Source organism: Astyanax mexicanus, chromosome 8, assembly GCF_023375975.1.
Source record: "Astyanax mexicanus isolate ESR-SI-001 chromosome 8, AstMex3_surface, whole genome shotgun sequence".
Classification (NCBI taxonomy): Eukaryota; Metazoa; Chordata; class Actinopteri; order Characiformes; family Acestrorhamphidae; genus Astyanax; species Astyanax mexicanus.
Genome location: NC_064415.1, coordinates 8042873 through 8057516, shown reverse-complemented (window position 1 = coordinate 8057516; position 14644 = coordinate 8042873). Strand labels below are relative to the sequence as shown.

At 38.5% G+C, this 14644-nt stretch overlaps 1 protein-coding gene across 1 annotated transcript; it reads left to right on the top strand.

The window, feature by feature from the left end:
- Nucleotides 1-3064: 3064 nt before the first annotated feature.
- igfbp1b (insulin-like growth factor binding protein 1b) lies at nucleotides 3065-10749 on the top strand. Its single transcript, XM_022678181.2, has 3 exons — nucleotides 3065-3810; nucleotides 7029-7157; nucleotides 10235-10749. Exons 1-3 carry the CDS (start codon nucleotides 3235-3237, stop codon nucleotides 10358-10360), a joined length of 831 nt encoding a protein of 276 aa, XP_022533902.1. The 5' UTR covers nucleotides 3065-3234; the 3' UTR covers nucleotides 10361-10749.
- The last annotated feature ends 3895 nt before the right edge of the window (nucleotides 10750-14644 follow it).

Genomic DNA, 14644 nt, shown 5'->3' with positions numbered 1-14644 from the left:
AATCTAACATCTACCAAATAAGAAAGTGCCTTAATTTAATTTGTTTTTATTCAATTATTTATTTAGATATCTACTTTTTTACCAGATAACATGCAGACGTGATGTGCATATTGTTTTTATGATTATTTTTATTTAAAAATTTATTTTCTTATTTTATTTAATGTAATTTTATTATTTTAATTTTAAATAATTTGATTGTAACAGATGGCTCTATGTTTAATGTTGAGTGGAGGGAGAGAAGTTGTTTAAAGACTTGAAAAAGATGTAAAAAAAATGCTAAATGAATGATGTACAAAATTCAAAATGAATAGAAATATGCATTTAAGAAAATGTTTTTAAAAAATGACAAAAAGGGTGTAAAGCCTCATTGTTCATTTATTTATAGTTTTTTTTTCTATTTGGTGTAGTATACAATACATAGATTTTATATTCACATTGTTTTTCCACATTTTGTAATATTTTACATCTGACTTTTAGTAAAAAAAAAAAAATCTTTTAGAGATGAAAACATCTCTAATTTTCAATTTCGGCATTGTATAAAAGTTGATGTAACATTTATCATTTCAGTTCAAACAATTTGTGGCTAAATCTGAAAATAGAAATTGAGTGTAAAACAGTAGAAATTAAAGTTATTATATTTGTTATTTCAATTTTTAAGTGTTCATTTTTGCCTCCCACAATTTTATACATTTTAGGATAAAAAAGGATTTTTTTTCATGTTTTTTTCCATCTTGTAAAAAAAGTAGGTTAAAACTTAAAATGTAAAACAATGAAAAATCCCCTTTCTTTTTTTATCATACCACATGGGGTAAAACTTCATGTATTAAAACAGTTTTAAGCCTAATGATCAGAATCTATATGTTCTGCATCTACCATCATTAATATAGAGACTGCGGTCAATTTTCGAAGGTCATGTATGTAGGTAAGCCTGATTTATGGGGCTTTAATTTTTCCTAAATGTTCTTTACTCTTCGAATAAACATGGATAATTAGTTTAAACTGTTCATATTCAGAATGTAATTACAGATTGACGCAGTATGGAGGTCTGGTTGATCTGCGATGCCGTTGGCTGCTGGTCTGTACTGTGTTTATTAAATTACTCAGTCAGGTAAAGTAGCTGTGAGAGGGGGAGGGGAGAAGTGTCTGTGTGAGTCGATGATCCTGAAAACGACTCCACAGATTTTAACACAGAATATAATAAAATAATAAAAGGTTCTTATACAAACAGTTAAGAACTTTTTAAACCCTCCAGTTCTAATCTGTTATTAAAAATAATGCAAGAACCTTTATAACTATACTATTTAGTATCCATGTAGTGGAGTCCCTCAGGGTTTTATTTTAGGGTCTGTGACACTGATGTTTATTATGAGAGTACTGCAGATATGAGGGAGAGAATCTGTAATGTAGTATTGTATCTCAAATAAAACAGAATATCATTGAAAAGTTGAAACTCATATATTATATATCACACAGAGTGATCTATTTTAAGTGTTTATTTATTTTATTGTTGATGATTATGGCTTACAGCCAATGAAAACCCAACAAATCATTGTCTATATGATATATAAGAACAATTGGTACTTTTATGGAGATGCAGATTTCATTTCCCAGCAGGACTTGGCACACTGCCCACTGTGCCAAGTCCTGCTGGAAAATGAAATCCGCATCTACATAAAAGTTGTCAGCAGAGTGGATCAACACCAGCAGATGACATGTCTCTCCAAACCATCACTGATCATCCGTACATTTTACATTTCATTTGTAAATGAAGGGAGCAGAGTCTGGAGGAAGAGTGGAGAGACACACAGTCCAAACTGCTCGAGGTCTAGTGTGAAGTTTCCACCAATCAGTGATGGATTGGAGAGACAGGTCATCTGCTGGTGTTGATCCACTGTGTTTTATTATCAAGTCTAAAGTCAGTGCAGTTTTGTTTTCCCACAAAATCTTACAGCACTTCATGCTTCCCTCTGCGTATAACTGTGTGTGTACATATATATATATATATATATATATATATATATATATATATATATATATATATATATATATATATATATATATATATATATATATATAAAGGTGTAAAGTAACATGATGTAATACTATCAGCTTGAAGAGCTTTAGGAAAAAAGGACAAAAAAGGTTTGTTGGTTCAATATAAGAATATGGTGCAACATATTTGCAACCTTATTTTTAAGTAATGTCAGTCTAAAATTGTTTCTATGGTTTCTACCTAAATTGTTTCTATGGTTTTATTTAAAAACACAGTACAACATTTTTGCAAGTGTATTATTAAGTAATGTTAGTTTAAGAGTTTTTGTACAAATTAAATAGTACAAAAAAATAATATAAAACTGTAGGTTAAACTTAAAAATAAGCTTTCAAAATCATTGCGCTATTTTTTAAAGTAAAACTAGCAATGGAAAATATAGTCATTAATTTATCAAATTCTTACGCTTTCATTTCTGCCTCCAACAAGGTACTAATATAACAGATGACTTATTACTTGATTTCTCAGTTTGTTCAGTCTTATTAGAAAAAAAATATATTTTTATACCATTATACTTGTAAATGTTTGATACAAAATGCAAAAAATGAAGAAAGAAAATATATAGAGAAAATTAAGCATTAAAAAACATTATTTATAAAATATCTAGTGATGCTCTTGTAGAAGGTTACAGGTCCTGACTGTGGTCCACGCAGTCTGAAGTTATCCATCCTCTATAGAGCTGATCTGAGTTCAGGACCCGGTCCTGCTCTCGCGCTCTACATTAGGACACATTACCCCTCGCGCTGATAAGAAGTTTCAAAGGCCAAACGGGGCCAAGAGGGGTTTGTTGTGACCCAAAAGAGAGAGGGGCAGAAAGGGGCTCGAGCTAAACATTCACCTGCCGTTCAAACACACCGCGCGCCCTTTTACGCACATCCGCGCGCTGCGCTGTGCTATCATCCAACCTGCAAACAGCTGTGTTTGGTGTGGGCGCACGCGGAAAGAGGAAAGGGGGATTGAGGGGGGCAAACATCACTTACATACACCCCCCCCCCCCCACACACACACACACGCACACACACATGCATGCAGGCGCACAGTGCATATATAAGAACAGCGCGCGCCGTGAAACCCCAGAAACTCAGCAGATCTTCAAAGCTCTCAAAAGCTCCCAGAAGCTCCAATCGCCCTCGAGCTCGGACCCTAAACCCGCGCACTTTTCTCTCTCCGCCTCTCTCTGAGCCATGCGTGTACTCCAGCCCGTGCCCGTGCTCGTGCCCGCCGAGCTCGCCCTCTCCTGCCTCCTCCTTCTACTCGTGCCCTCCGCGCGCTCCTCTCCGGTGGCGCCTCCCCCGCCCCTCGCGCCCATCCGCTGCGCGCCCTGCACGCCCCTGCAGCTCAGCGCGTGCCCCGCCGTGCCCGCACGCTGCCCCGAGGTGCTGCGTGAGCCCGGCTGCGGATGCTGTCTGGCGTGCGCGCTCTCGCTGGGGGATGCGTGCGGCGTGCACACCGCGCCCTGCGGCTCGGGCCTGCGCTGCACCCCGCGCGCCGGGGACCCCCAGCCGCTCCACTCGCTGGTGCGCGGGCAGGGCGCGTGCGCGCGCGCGGAGATGACACAGCAGCAGCAGCAGCAGGAGGAGGAGGATGAAGAGCGGGAGGATGAAGAGGCGCTGATGCTGATACACAACACCGTGCCCACCGAGGAGTCCGACCTCCACAGCCTGCACGCGCTGCTGCAGCTCAGCCAGCCCACCGACACCACGGCGCGCGACGCCATCCGGGCCAGAGCCAACGCCATCCGCAAGAAACTCGTGCAGCTGGTGAGGAACCGAGAATAGACAGACACACACGCAGTTTTCTGCACTGTGCATTAATGCTAAAGTCATCCAGACTATAAAAAATATATATATAATACAATTGGAATCATTTAGTAAACAGAAAAGTGTTAAATTAACCAGAAAATGTTTTATATTTTAGTTTCTTCAAATTAGCACATCTTGCTTAAATAGAGATCGTTTTGCACATCTTGGCTTTAGATTTTCTCAGTCAGCTTTATGAGGTAGAGTCACCTGGAATTTAGGCTTTCAGTTAACAGCTGTGCTGAACTCGTCGAGTTAATTACTTGAATTTCTTGCCTCGTAATGTGTTTGAGAGCATCAGTTGTAAAGTAGTGAAGAGGTAGAGTTACAGGTATACAGTGAATAGTGAATATTTGAGTAATGCTCTAATACATATTATGGCAAAAAATACTTTAAGAAATTAGGATCATTCGCAAAGATCATAAAAAGATGAAACTGGCTCTCATCAGGACCATTAAGTTCATCAGAGTTACCAGCCTCAGAAACCAAAAGTTAACAGCTCCCCAGATAAGAACACCTGAATGCTTCTTCACCGAGTATTTTGGTTTATTTAACACTTTTAAGTTACTACATGATTCCTTATGTGTTCCTTCATAGTCTGGATGACTTTAGTATTAATTTACAGTGTAGTAAAAATAAAAACACTGAATGAGAAGGTGTATCCAAACCTTTGACTGGTACTTTACGTATGTTTCAGATAATAGAAATTGATTTTAGTGAGAATGTCTTGTGTTCATTTAGAGAAATTGTAAAATACACTCTTGTAATTTAACCTGCAATCCTCCAGGTGGTGCACTAGTTATTCACTCCAGTCTGCTCCGTTTGTACCTTAATCAGTGATATTCGCTTTAAATGTCAGTGGATTTAATGTTTAATGACTGATCAGAATAATATAAAAGGTATCGTGGAGTGGTTTTAGGCATCTTGCCCATTTTTATTTTACTTGGTCATAGAAACTCTCCATTCCATTAACTAATCTGAAGCTACATGAAGTTTGGAGGTGTGTAGTGATGAACTCTGAAGCTACATGAAGTTTGGAGGTGTGTAGTGATGAACTCTGAAGCTACATTAAGTTTGGAGGTGTGTAGTGATTGATGAACTCTGAAGCTACATGAAGTTTGGAGGTGTGTAGTGATGAACTCTGAAGCTACATGAAGTTTGGAGGTGTGTAGTGATTATCTAATCTGAAGCTACACAAAGTTTGGAGGTGTGTAGTGATCAACTCTGAAGCTACATGAAGTTTGGAGGTGTGTAGTGATGACCTCTGAAGCTACATGAAGTTTGGAGGTGTGTAGTGATGAACTCTGAAGCTACATGGAGTTTGGAGGTGTGTAGTGATTGATGAACTCTGAAGCTACATGAAGTTTGGAGGTGTGTAGTGATTGATGAACTCTGAAGCTACATGAAGTTTGGAGGTGTGTAGTGATGAACTCTGAAGCTACATGAAGTTTGGAGGTGTGTAGTGATTATCTAATCTGAAGCTACACAAAGTTTGGAGGTGTGTAGTGATGACCTCTGAAGCTACATGAAGTTTGGAGGTGTGTAGTGATCAACTCTGAAGCTACATGAAGTTTGGAGGTGTGTAGTGATGACCTCTGAAGCTACATGAAGTTTGGAGGTGTGTAGTGATGAACTCTGAAGCTACATGAAGTTTGGAGGTGTGTAGTGATGAACTCTGAAGCTACATGAAGTTTGGAGGTGTGTAGTGATTGATGAACTCTGAAGCTACATGGAGTTTGGAGGTGTGTAGTGATGAACTCTGAAGCTACATGAAGTTTGGAGGTGTGTAGTGATGAACTCTGAAGCTACATGGAGTTTGGAGGTGTGTAGTGAGTCTGCTGTTGTTTCCAGTCTCTTCCACTGTGTTATAATATCACTGACAGTTGGCTGTGGAATATTTAGTAGTGAGTAGTGAAATTTCACCACTGGACTTGTTGTACAGGTGCTGCATCCTATCACTGTACCACAGTGCTGGAGTTCTTTCACTAATGTTTGTAGAAACAGTCCCAGCATGTCCAGCTGCTGCTTATATTCTAATTATACACCTGTGGACATGGAAGAGATTGATTGGAACACCAGAGTGTTTAATGCTTAGGATGGGTGAGCGAATACTTTTGGCAGTACAGCACCACTTGTGATTAGACCTCTTCTCCAACAGAGGGCGCTTTTATAACACTTATCAGAGTCTAGTCCAGCTTTATTCTTAATAAAGCAGTCCTACACTTTTACCCCTCTTTAATTACAAATAATTGTATTAAATTATAAGTATATGAGTTTATTAGCAGTTCTATTAGCACTGTTCCAAAGTATTTTGTCCCAGAATTTTCTATGTATTTGCAATAAAATAATTTAATAATTCAGTATTCAAACCATTACTTAATTAATGTGTTTTTAATCATAGTGCCTCCTTATTTTATTTTTACCTTTCTTACTTTTTAAATGAAAGCACTTTTTGTATTACTACCGCTCTAATGTGCAACATAGGTCAGAAAGTATCCGCATTCATTGTCTATGCTAATTCATGTATGGCTGAGTGTTTTCATGATATATCTTAGCAACAAATTAATTAAATCATTTAGCATCCAAGCTATTACTCGATTAAAGTGTTTTTAATCATGGTACATAATTATTTTATTTTTACCTATCTTACTTTTTAAATAAAAGCCGTTTTTGTATCACTACCGCTCTAATGCACATTTTGGTTAAAAAATGACCTGCATTCATTTTTTATGCTAATTTATGTATGGCTGAGTGTTTTTTATGATATATCTTAGCAATAAATAATAAATGATTAAATAAATTGTATCACTACCCCTCTAATGCACAACATGGGTCAAAAATTACCCGCTTTCATTTTCTACGTAAAGCATGTATGGTTGAGGGAGGTTATAAAGAAGAAAATTTTGTAGAAAATAAAATAAGGATGTACTATGATTAAAAACAAGTTAATTGAGGAATTCCCAAAAATCTAAATGACTTCATTAATTTATTGAAAAGTTGTATTATAGAAAAACTCAGCCATATATAAATTTACAGAGAAAATAAATGTGAGTAATTCTGTGCATATGTTGCGCATCAAAGGGTTAAAGGTCTACAACAAGGTATCTTCATCAAAAAGCAGTGATTTATCAGTAGAGCTGATGTGAATGTGACTAACACAGGCTTTTATTTCTTCTCAGGGTCCGTGCCACACTCAGCTCCACGCTGCTTTAGACACCATCGCCGCCTCCCAGCAGGCTTTAGGCCAGCAGTTCACCTCCTTCTACCTGCCCAACTGCGACAAACACGGCTTCTACAAGGCCAAGCAGGTGAGCAGCTACATGACGAAATGAAAAAAAAAAACGAAACAATCAGATTTATAGATCTATAAAAGATATTTTTACTAGAAATCCAAAAGTTGAACACCATGACTATTATTGGCACCATGACTTATGCCAAGTGTGAGCAATAGAGTGGTATACAGTCCCCAGTATTGAGTTGGAGTGGAGCAGTGTAACTGTGTTCTCTGGAATGATGGAGCTCCATCCAAAACTTTTGGATAGGATGAGTTGGGGTTATTATGGGATGAACAGCAGTCCTCCAAAATCTAGTAGAAAGCCTTTCCTGGACAATAGAGACAGGTACTCCAACAAAATCAGGAAAACTCTTTGGTGTCCCAATACTTTGGTCCACATAGTGTAGCTGCTTTACGTTTGAGAGTGGAGCTACAAGGCTAATTTAGCTTAGCTTACTTAGTTGAGTAGTTCTTGCTTCTCATAATATGTATTAAAACATTACTCAAATATTCACTATTCACTGTAGACCTGTAACTCTACCTCTTCACTACTTTACTTTAACTGATGCTCTCAAACACTTTAAGAGACAAGAAATGCAAGTATTTAACTCTTGATGAGTTCAGCACAGCTGCTAACTGAAAGCCTGAATTCCAGGTGACTCTACCTCATAAAGCCAAGATGTGCAAAACTGTCATCTAAACAAGAGGTGCTACTTTAAAGAATCTAAAATATAAAACATATTCTGATTTGTTTTTGGATACCTTTAGTATTAGTCTACAATGTAGAACAGTTTAAATTGAAAAAACCCTGATTTTAAGTTGTGACTGGTACTATAAGTCAGTTCTGACATTAGAGATCAATGTTGTTTCAGTGCATCAGGGATTGCAGTTCATTTTAATTATTATTATTATTAAATTTAATCTGGAAAGCTCCCAATTTGTATTTTCTACCCAGAATATCAGTGGAGCATCACCAACCCTGATTTCAGAATAAACAAGATTATCACTTCTAGCTATTTGTGCATCATTAAATCAGTCGGGCACAGAGTGGTCCAGAAGTCTAAAGTGCTACCACTATAATCGGGAGATTGTGTTTGAATCCTGGTCATGTAGCTTGCCATCAGCTGCCAGAGCCCCGAGAGAGCACAATTGGCCTTACTCTCTCTCTCTGGGTGGGTACAGTACAGTAGATGGAACTCTTTTCCCTCATCACTCCTAAGGTGATGTCGATCAGCGCAAGGCTTCATCTGTGAGCTGCTGTATCAGAACCGAGTCGCTGCGCTTTCCTCCGAGTGTTAGCGCTGTGATGCTGCTTGGCAATGCTACAGCATCAGCAGCAGCTCAAAAAGAGACGGAGTCTGACTTCACATGTTTCGGAGGAGGCATGTGCTAGTCTTCACCGTCTTTGTGTTGTTGCCTCACTAGTGATAGGGGATATACAACTGAGTAGCAGCTAAATGGGTGGGACAATTGTCCTAGCTAAAATAGGGGAGAAAAGCAGAAAAGAAATTAAACAAAAAAAAATAAGTTTTAGAAACAGTACTGTCCAACTTCCATGAATACATGATTGTTGTTTGTATGCACAAACACAAGTATTTCACAATGTGTTGTTATCTACAGGCATCTTTAACAATGCTAATGTTGGATAATGCTAACAACAGTAAGACAGAAGACATATTTTGGTTGGATTCACCATAAAACAACAGTAAAGAACTGTTAAATCAGTTGTAGTGATCTCCAAAGTCTTTGAAATAGTGTAAAAGTATCTTAACATTAAACTGGAACACCATCAACTGTGGTGCAACATCATTCCCAGCTCTGACATCCAACTCCCAAGATACATTAAACACAGCGTTACTCACCACACAGTTGACTCAGCCACTCGGGATCAATTCGGTAATCTTTAATAGAGTTGTTTATGTGGTTTCTGACACAGCATGACTCATTGGTATCCATAATCTATAAACTCCAACTGAATTACAGACGAATTTCAGGCTAAAGTTGTGGTTGCTGCACAATTTAGACAGACATTTGTCTGTAATTCACTTTGAAGAAAACCACCAGCAGTTGTGCCAGCTAGAAACTTCACACTAGACCTCGAGCAGTTTGGACTGTGTGTCTCTCCACTCTTCCTCCAGACTCTGATCCCTTTATTTACTTTAAATGAAATGTAAAATTTACTGATGATCAGTGATGGTTTGGAGAGTAAGTTTTTAATGATGATGTTCAAATTGTTTATATAAGATGGTTAGACCATCTCAGCTCCTGATTGCAAAAGTTTTGAATGGATCTCCATCCTTGCATTAGGCATAGAGCTAATGAATTTATACCATACTTACAGTATTTCATATTCTAATAGCAGTTATTTTCTACATGGACTAAAACAAGCTCTGCTAATCTGTGTCAGCAATGGGTTCAGTTTAAAGTAGCTGAATGCTACAGGGTTTGGACAATGAAACTGAAACACCTGTCATTTTAGTGTGGGATTTTAGGTTTTATGGCTAAATTGGAGCAGCCTGGTGGCCAATCTTCATTAATTGCACATTGTTGCACCAGTAAGAGCAGAGTGTGAAGGTTCAATTAGCAGGGTAAGAGCAGAGTTCTGCTCAAAATATTGCAATGCACACAACATTATGGGTGACATACCAGAGTTCAAAAGAGGACAAATTGTTGGTGCACGTCTTGCTGGAGCATCTGTGACCAAGACAGCAAGTCTGTGTGATGCATCAAGAGCCACGGTATCCAGGGTAATGTCAGCAGAACACCAAGAAGAACCAACCACATCCAACAGGATTAACTGTGGATGCTGTAAGAGGAAGCAGTCTGAAAGGGATGTTCGGGTGCTAACCCGGATTGTATCCAAAAAACATAAAACCACGGCTGATCAAATCACGCAGAATTCAATGTGCACCTCAACTCTCCTGTTTCCACCAGAACTGTCCGTCACCACAATCAATTATTGTGTTCTAAAACCAGGTGTTTCAGTTACATTGCCCAACCCCTGTGCATTCATTAGATTGGTGTCCACACATATTTGTACATATTGTATTTGTTGGTCGAATATTAATGCTAATATTAATGCTAAAATCTTTTTTCTCCTGTATATTACAGTGTGAGACGTCTCTGATGGGTCAGCCCCCTCGCTGCTGGTGTGTGTCGTCCTGGAACGGCCAGAGAATCGCAGGGTCCGGCGACGTGACCGTAGATGACCTCTGCCAGCAGGAGGTCACCCACTGAAGACCACTCTTCTCCTCATCACACTATCACACCCTGCTTAGAAAGCGTTTTATTGTTTTTGAGACTAAAGGCAATTTTATTTATTTAATTTTGGGTCTTATGACACCGCCACTTATTTATTTAATATGTGTGTTTTTATTCTAAGATTTAATTTGGAGTATTTATAGAGTATTTTGCTTACAAGTAGAAGAAACCCCTAATTTCTGCTGTTATTTTGTATTATTATTTTGGTTTTAAACAACTCCAGTGCTGAAGAGCGGCACATGCAGGCATGTCTTTTTCTGGAAAATGACTTATTGTAAAAAAAAATATATATTGTAAAAATCAATGCAGTTTGTTGAATTTGTGGATGTAGCATATTAAAAAAAAACATTGCATTTTGACTAAAAGGCTGGTCTGGTGTTTGCTTTGTTTGCTACATGCACATGCTGCAAGTTTATAGGTTATAATTATTCATAAAGTGTATAAACCACAAACCAAATAACAACCGTATTAAAGATTACTGAAGTTAAACAGCAATTTACGTAATGCAAATTGCTGTTTAACTCATGCTAGCTGGTGTCAATTAATTCTTTTAAAAATACAATGTTCTGTGATTAATTATAATAATAAGAAATAAAGAATCAATATTAACAACATGAAATTATACAATATACAGGCCATTTCAAAATGATGAGTTTCTTTGATTTTACCAAATTGAAAACTGATTGATTTATTCCACCAGAAAAGTGTCCGTTCACGGCTTTTTATGGCTGCTGCGCCTGCACAGATCTCCACATCACGGGAGGATTTCCTCACTAGCACACTGACTCCGTTCTGCTCTTGGCAGAACCAGTAAGATGATTGGCTGTTTTTGCTGAAGGGCGGGACTTTAGGCTTAACTGGACACCATGATCAGTATCATGAGAATTCCCATTCATGTTGCTTGTAGTGTGTGGTCCGTCTCCTCATTAATAACATCCCTGTCCAGATTCAGCTTCAACAAGAGAGAGAGAGAGAGAGAGAGAAATTTTAAAAAGAGTGAATTATGAGCGGAAGTCGGACAAAGTTGGTAAAATGATTGATGTGTGTTTCCAGATTAACCACAGTCATTAATGTGTTAATATTGACTGCAACAGTGAACTCCCATTACTTCCATTACTGTTTTGTTTTTTTTCCTGGTATGAAAATATATGAAGAATTCAGTGCACTAATATTAAAATATATAATATAATATATAATATAATAAAAGAAAATCAGTGCATATGCACACACTAATGCACATACTACAAGTTTATAGAGTTGTATTACATTTATAATTATTAGCCTCATAGCTCCAGTGCAAAGCTAATTCCTGGTATAAAAAAAAAACAAGAAAAATATGCAGAATTCAGTGCAGTTAGTTGAATTTATGGATGTAATATATTGAAGATCTGCTGCATTTGGAGTTAAAGGCCGCTCTGGCTCGGTTTCTTTAGCCTCAGTCACGTTCTGGAGCTGCAGTGAAACAGCTTTGCCATTCATCTGCTTTATGATGTGCCAATATGTCCAGGGTTTGCTCGTGTTCCTCAAACATTCTGCCTCAACCTGCCGGCCGCTTGTTTGTGAATCGGTTCAGGCCGCTTTTCTGCCCCTAAATGGAATAGCGCTGGATTTTTTCCGCTTACTTGGGACAACTGCCAATTGATCCCAGATGTTTTGAAGCGGAGATCGCAGTTCTGGCCTGTGTTTGTGACTCGCATAAAGCTCATACCTCTACAAACGGCCTACAAACTGCAGGTTGCCGAGTTTCGGCCCGGGCTTCGCTCGGTCTCTCCGTGCCAAACGACTTCCTCTCCGTGTCCTGCTCCTCTCCTCCGAGACCGCAGATATAAACAGATATGGACGGATCGTACGGCTGCTTTTCGGAGCTGCTGCAGGCTTTTTTGGAGAGCGGGAGCCGCACAGGCTGTTTTTTCACGGCTCAGAGCTCAGAAAGTGAAGGATCGCTCCAGGAGCGCTTTATGAATACGTCTCCAGTGTCGCAGCGTTCCGAGTTTTCACACAGGAAAAGCAGGAAAAACCAGAGAGGGGTTTGTAAACTCATTGCGGGCATGTCCTCGGCCTCGTACGAAAACACCTCCGACCATTTAATGCCACTGTCCACACAGAGTTCACGGGTTCAACTAAATTCGGTAAACCTGAAGGGGGAAAGAAGTGGGCGGGGTGGGGGGCAGATTACGACTTTACGCAAGACGCCCCGCTGGATGCTTTTAAACAGTGATTCCGTTTCAAAATCCGTGGTTGGTTTTGGCCATTGCTTGAAATGTAGCACCTCTCTGCTTCCACATGCTCTATGAATGGACTACCTATCTGTCTGGTGTGTTTACACCAATCAGCCATAATATTAAGACCACCTGAACAATATTGTATAATATACAGGGGTTGGACAATGAAACTGAAACACCTGTCATCATTTTAGTGTGGGAGGTTTCATCATGGCTAAATTGGAGCAGCCTGGTGTTCAATCTTCATTAATTGCACATTATTGCACCAGTAAGAGCAGTAAGAGTGTGAAGGTTCAATTAGCAGGGTAAGAGCACAGTTCTGCTCTAAATATTGCAATGCACACTATAACATTATGGGTGACATATCAGAGTTCAAAAGAAGACAAATTGTTGGTGCACGTCTTGCTGGAGCATCTATGACCAAGACAGCAAGTCTTTGTGATGCATCAAGAGCCACGGTATCCAGGGTAATGTCAGCATACCACCAAGAAGGACCAACCACATCCAACAGGATTAACTGTGGATGCTGTAAGAGGAAGCTGTCTGAAAGGGATGTTCGGGTGCTAACCCGGATTGTATCCAAAAAACATAAAACCACGACTGATCAAATCAATGTGCACCTCAACTCTCCTGTTTCCACCAGAACTGTCCAATTTAGCCATGAAACCTCCCACACTGAAATGACAGGTGTTTCAGTTTCATTGTCCAACCCCTGTAGGTGCTATATATTAATTTAGTAAGGGTTACATTTAAAGATAGGCAAAGTTCTCTGAATTAAGACACAGCCAACCCCACATTCCAGAGAGAGCGATGAGGGGTGCTACAGTGTGGGTGCTTGATGACTGAGGCCAGAACAGCGGTTGCTGGTTTTGGTCGTCTAGCTTCCAGTTTAGTGCAGACAGAACCTGTTTCTCTGAATTTGGCAAATCTTTTTGGCGACTGCACTGTGGGTAATGGGAGACCTGTTTTGTGGCGTTGGTTGGAAACTTCTGAGAAGATTGCAGAGTTCATTTACCAGAAACAAGAAGGATCTCGACACATTCTGCTTTGCATAATGCCTTCCTACATACAGCGCCAGTACCGAAGAAAAAGAGTTTAAAAAGAGTTTAAAAAGAATTTAAAAAAGTTTAAATATGAGAAAGAATAATAATTCTTTTTTTTTTATTTACATTGATATGAAAAACTGTTGGATCTAAGATAACACCAAGATGGCCACTTCTGTGGTTAGCATGGTTTCTCTTACTCTCTTAACTGAATCATCTGCAAAACGTTTTATAGTTCTTTACTTACCTTTTTTTTTACCTTTTAGACCCAAGTGCCTGATTAGAAAATGTAAATGTATAATTAGAATAGCACTACTGAGGTAAATGTATGATTAAAAGAGCACTACTGAAGTAAACATATAATTAGAATAGCACTACTGAGGTAAATATATGATTAGAATAGCACCATTGAGGTAAATATATGATTTAAATAGCCATACTGAGGTAAATGTATGATTAGAATAGCATCACTGAGGTAAATATATGATGTAAATAGCCACACTGAGGTAAATGTATGATTAGAATAGCACTGCTGAGGTAAATATAAGATTAGAATAGCACTACTGAGGTAACTGAATGATTAAAATAGCACTGCTGAGGTAAGTTTAAGATTAGAATATCACTACTGAGGTAAATAAATGATTAAGATAGCACTACTGAGATAAATGTGTGATCAGAATAGCATTGCCGAGGCAAATGTAAGATTAGAAGAGCACTCCTGAGGTCACTGTATGATTAAAATAGCACTGCTGAGGTAAGTGTATGATTAGAATAGCACTACTGATGTAAACATATGATTAAAATAGTACTTCTGAGGTACATATATATATATATATATATATATATATATATATTTAAAATAGCACTGCTATGGTAAATATATGATTAGAATAGCGCTAGTCAAAAAAAGGTATAAAAATTGTCACTGCTTAAGTAAATGTATGATAAGAATAGCACTACTGATGTAAATATATGATTAGAATAGCACTACTGAG

Bases quoted from the DNA above. Each gene is read 5' to 3' on its own strand.
- igfbp1b (XM_022678181.2), top strand. From the start codon at position 3,235: ATGCGTGTACTCCAGCCCGTGCCCGTGCTCGTGCCCGCCGAGCTCGCC. The intron at 3,811-7,028 runs GTGAGGAACCGA...ATTTCTTCTCAG, and splicing joins GCAAGAAACTCGTGCAGCTG to GGTCCGTGCCACACTCAGCT. The intron at 7,158-10,234 runs GTGAGCAGCTAC...TGTATATTACAG, and splicing joins GCTTCTACAAGGCCAAGCAG to TGTGAGACGTCTCTGATGGG.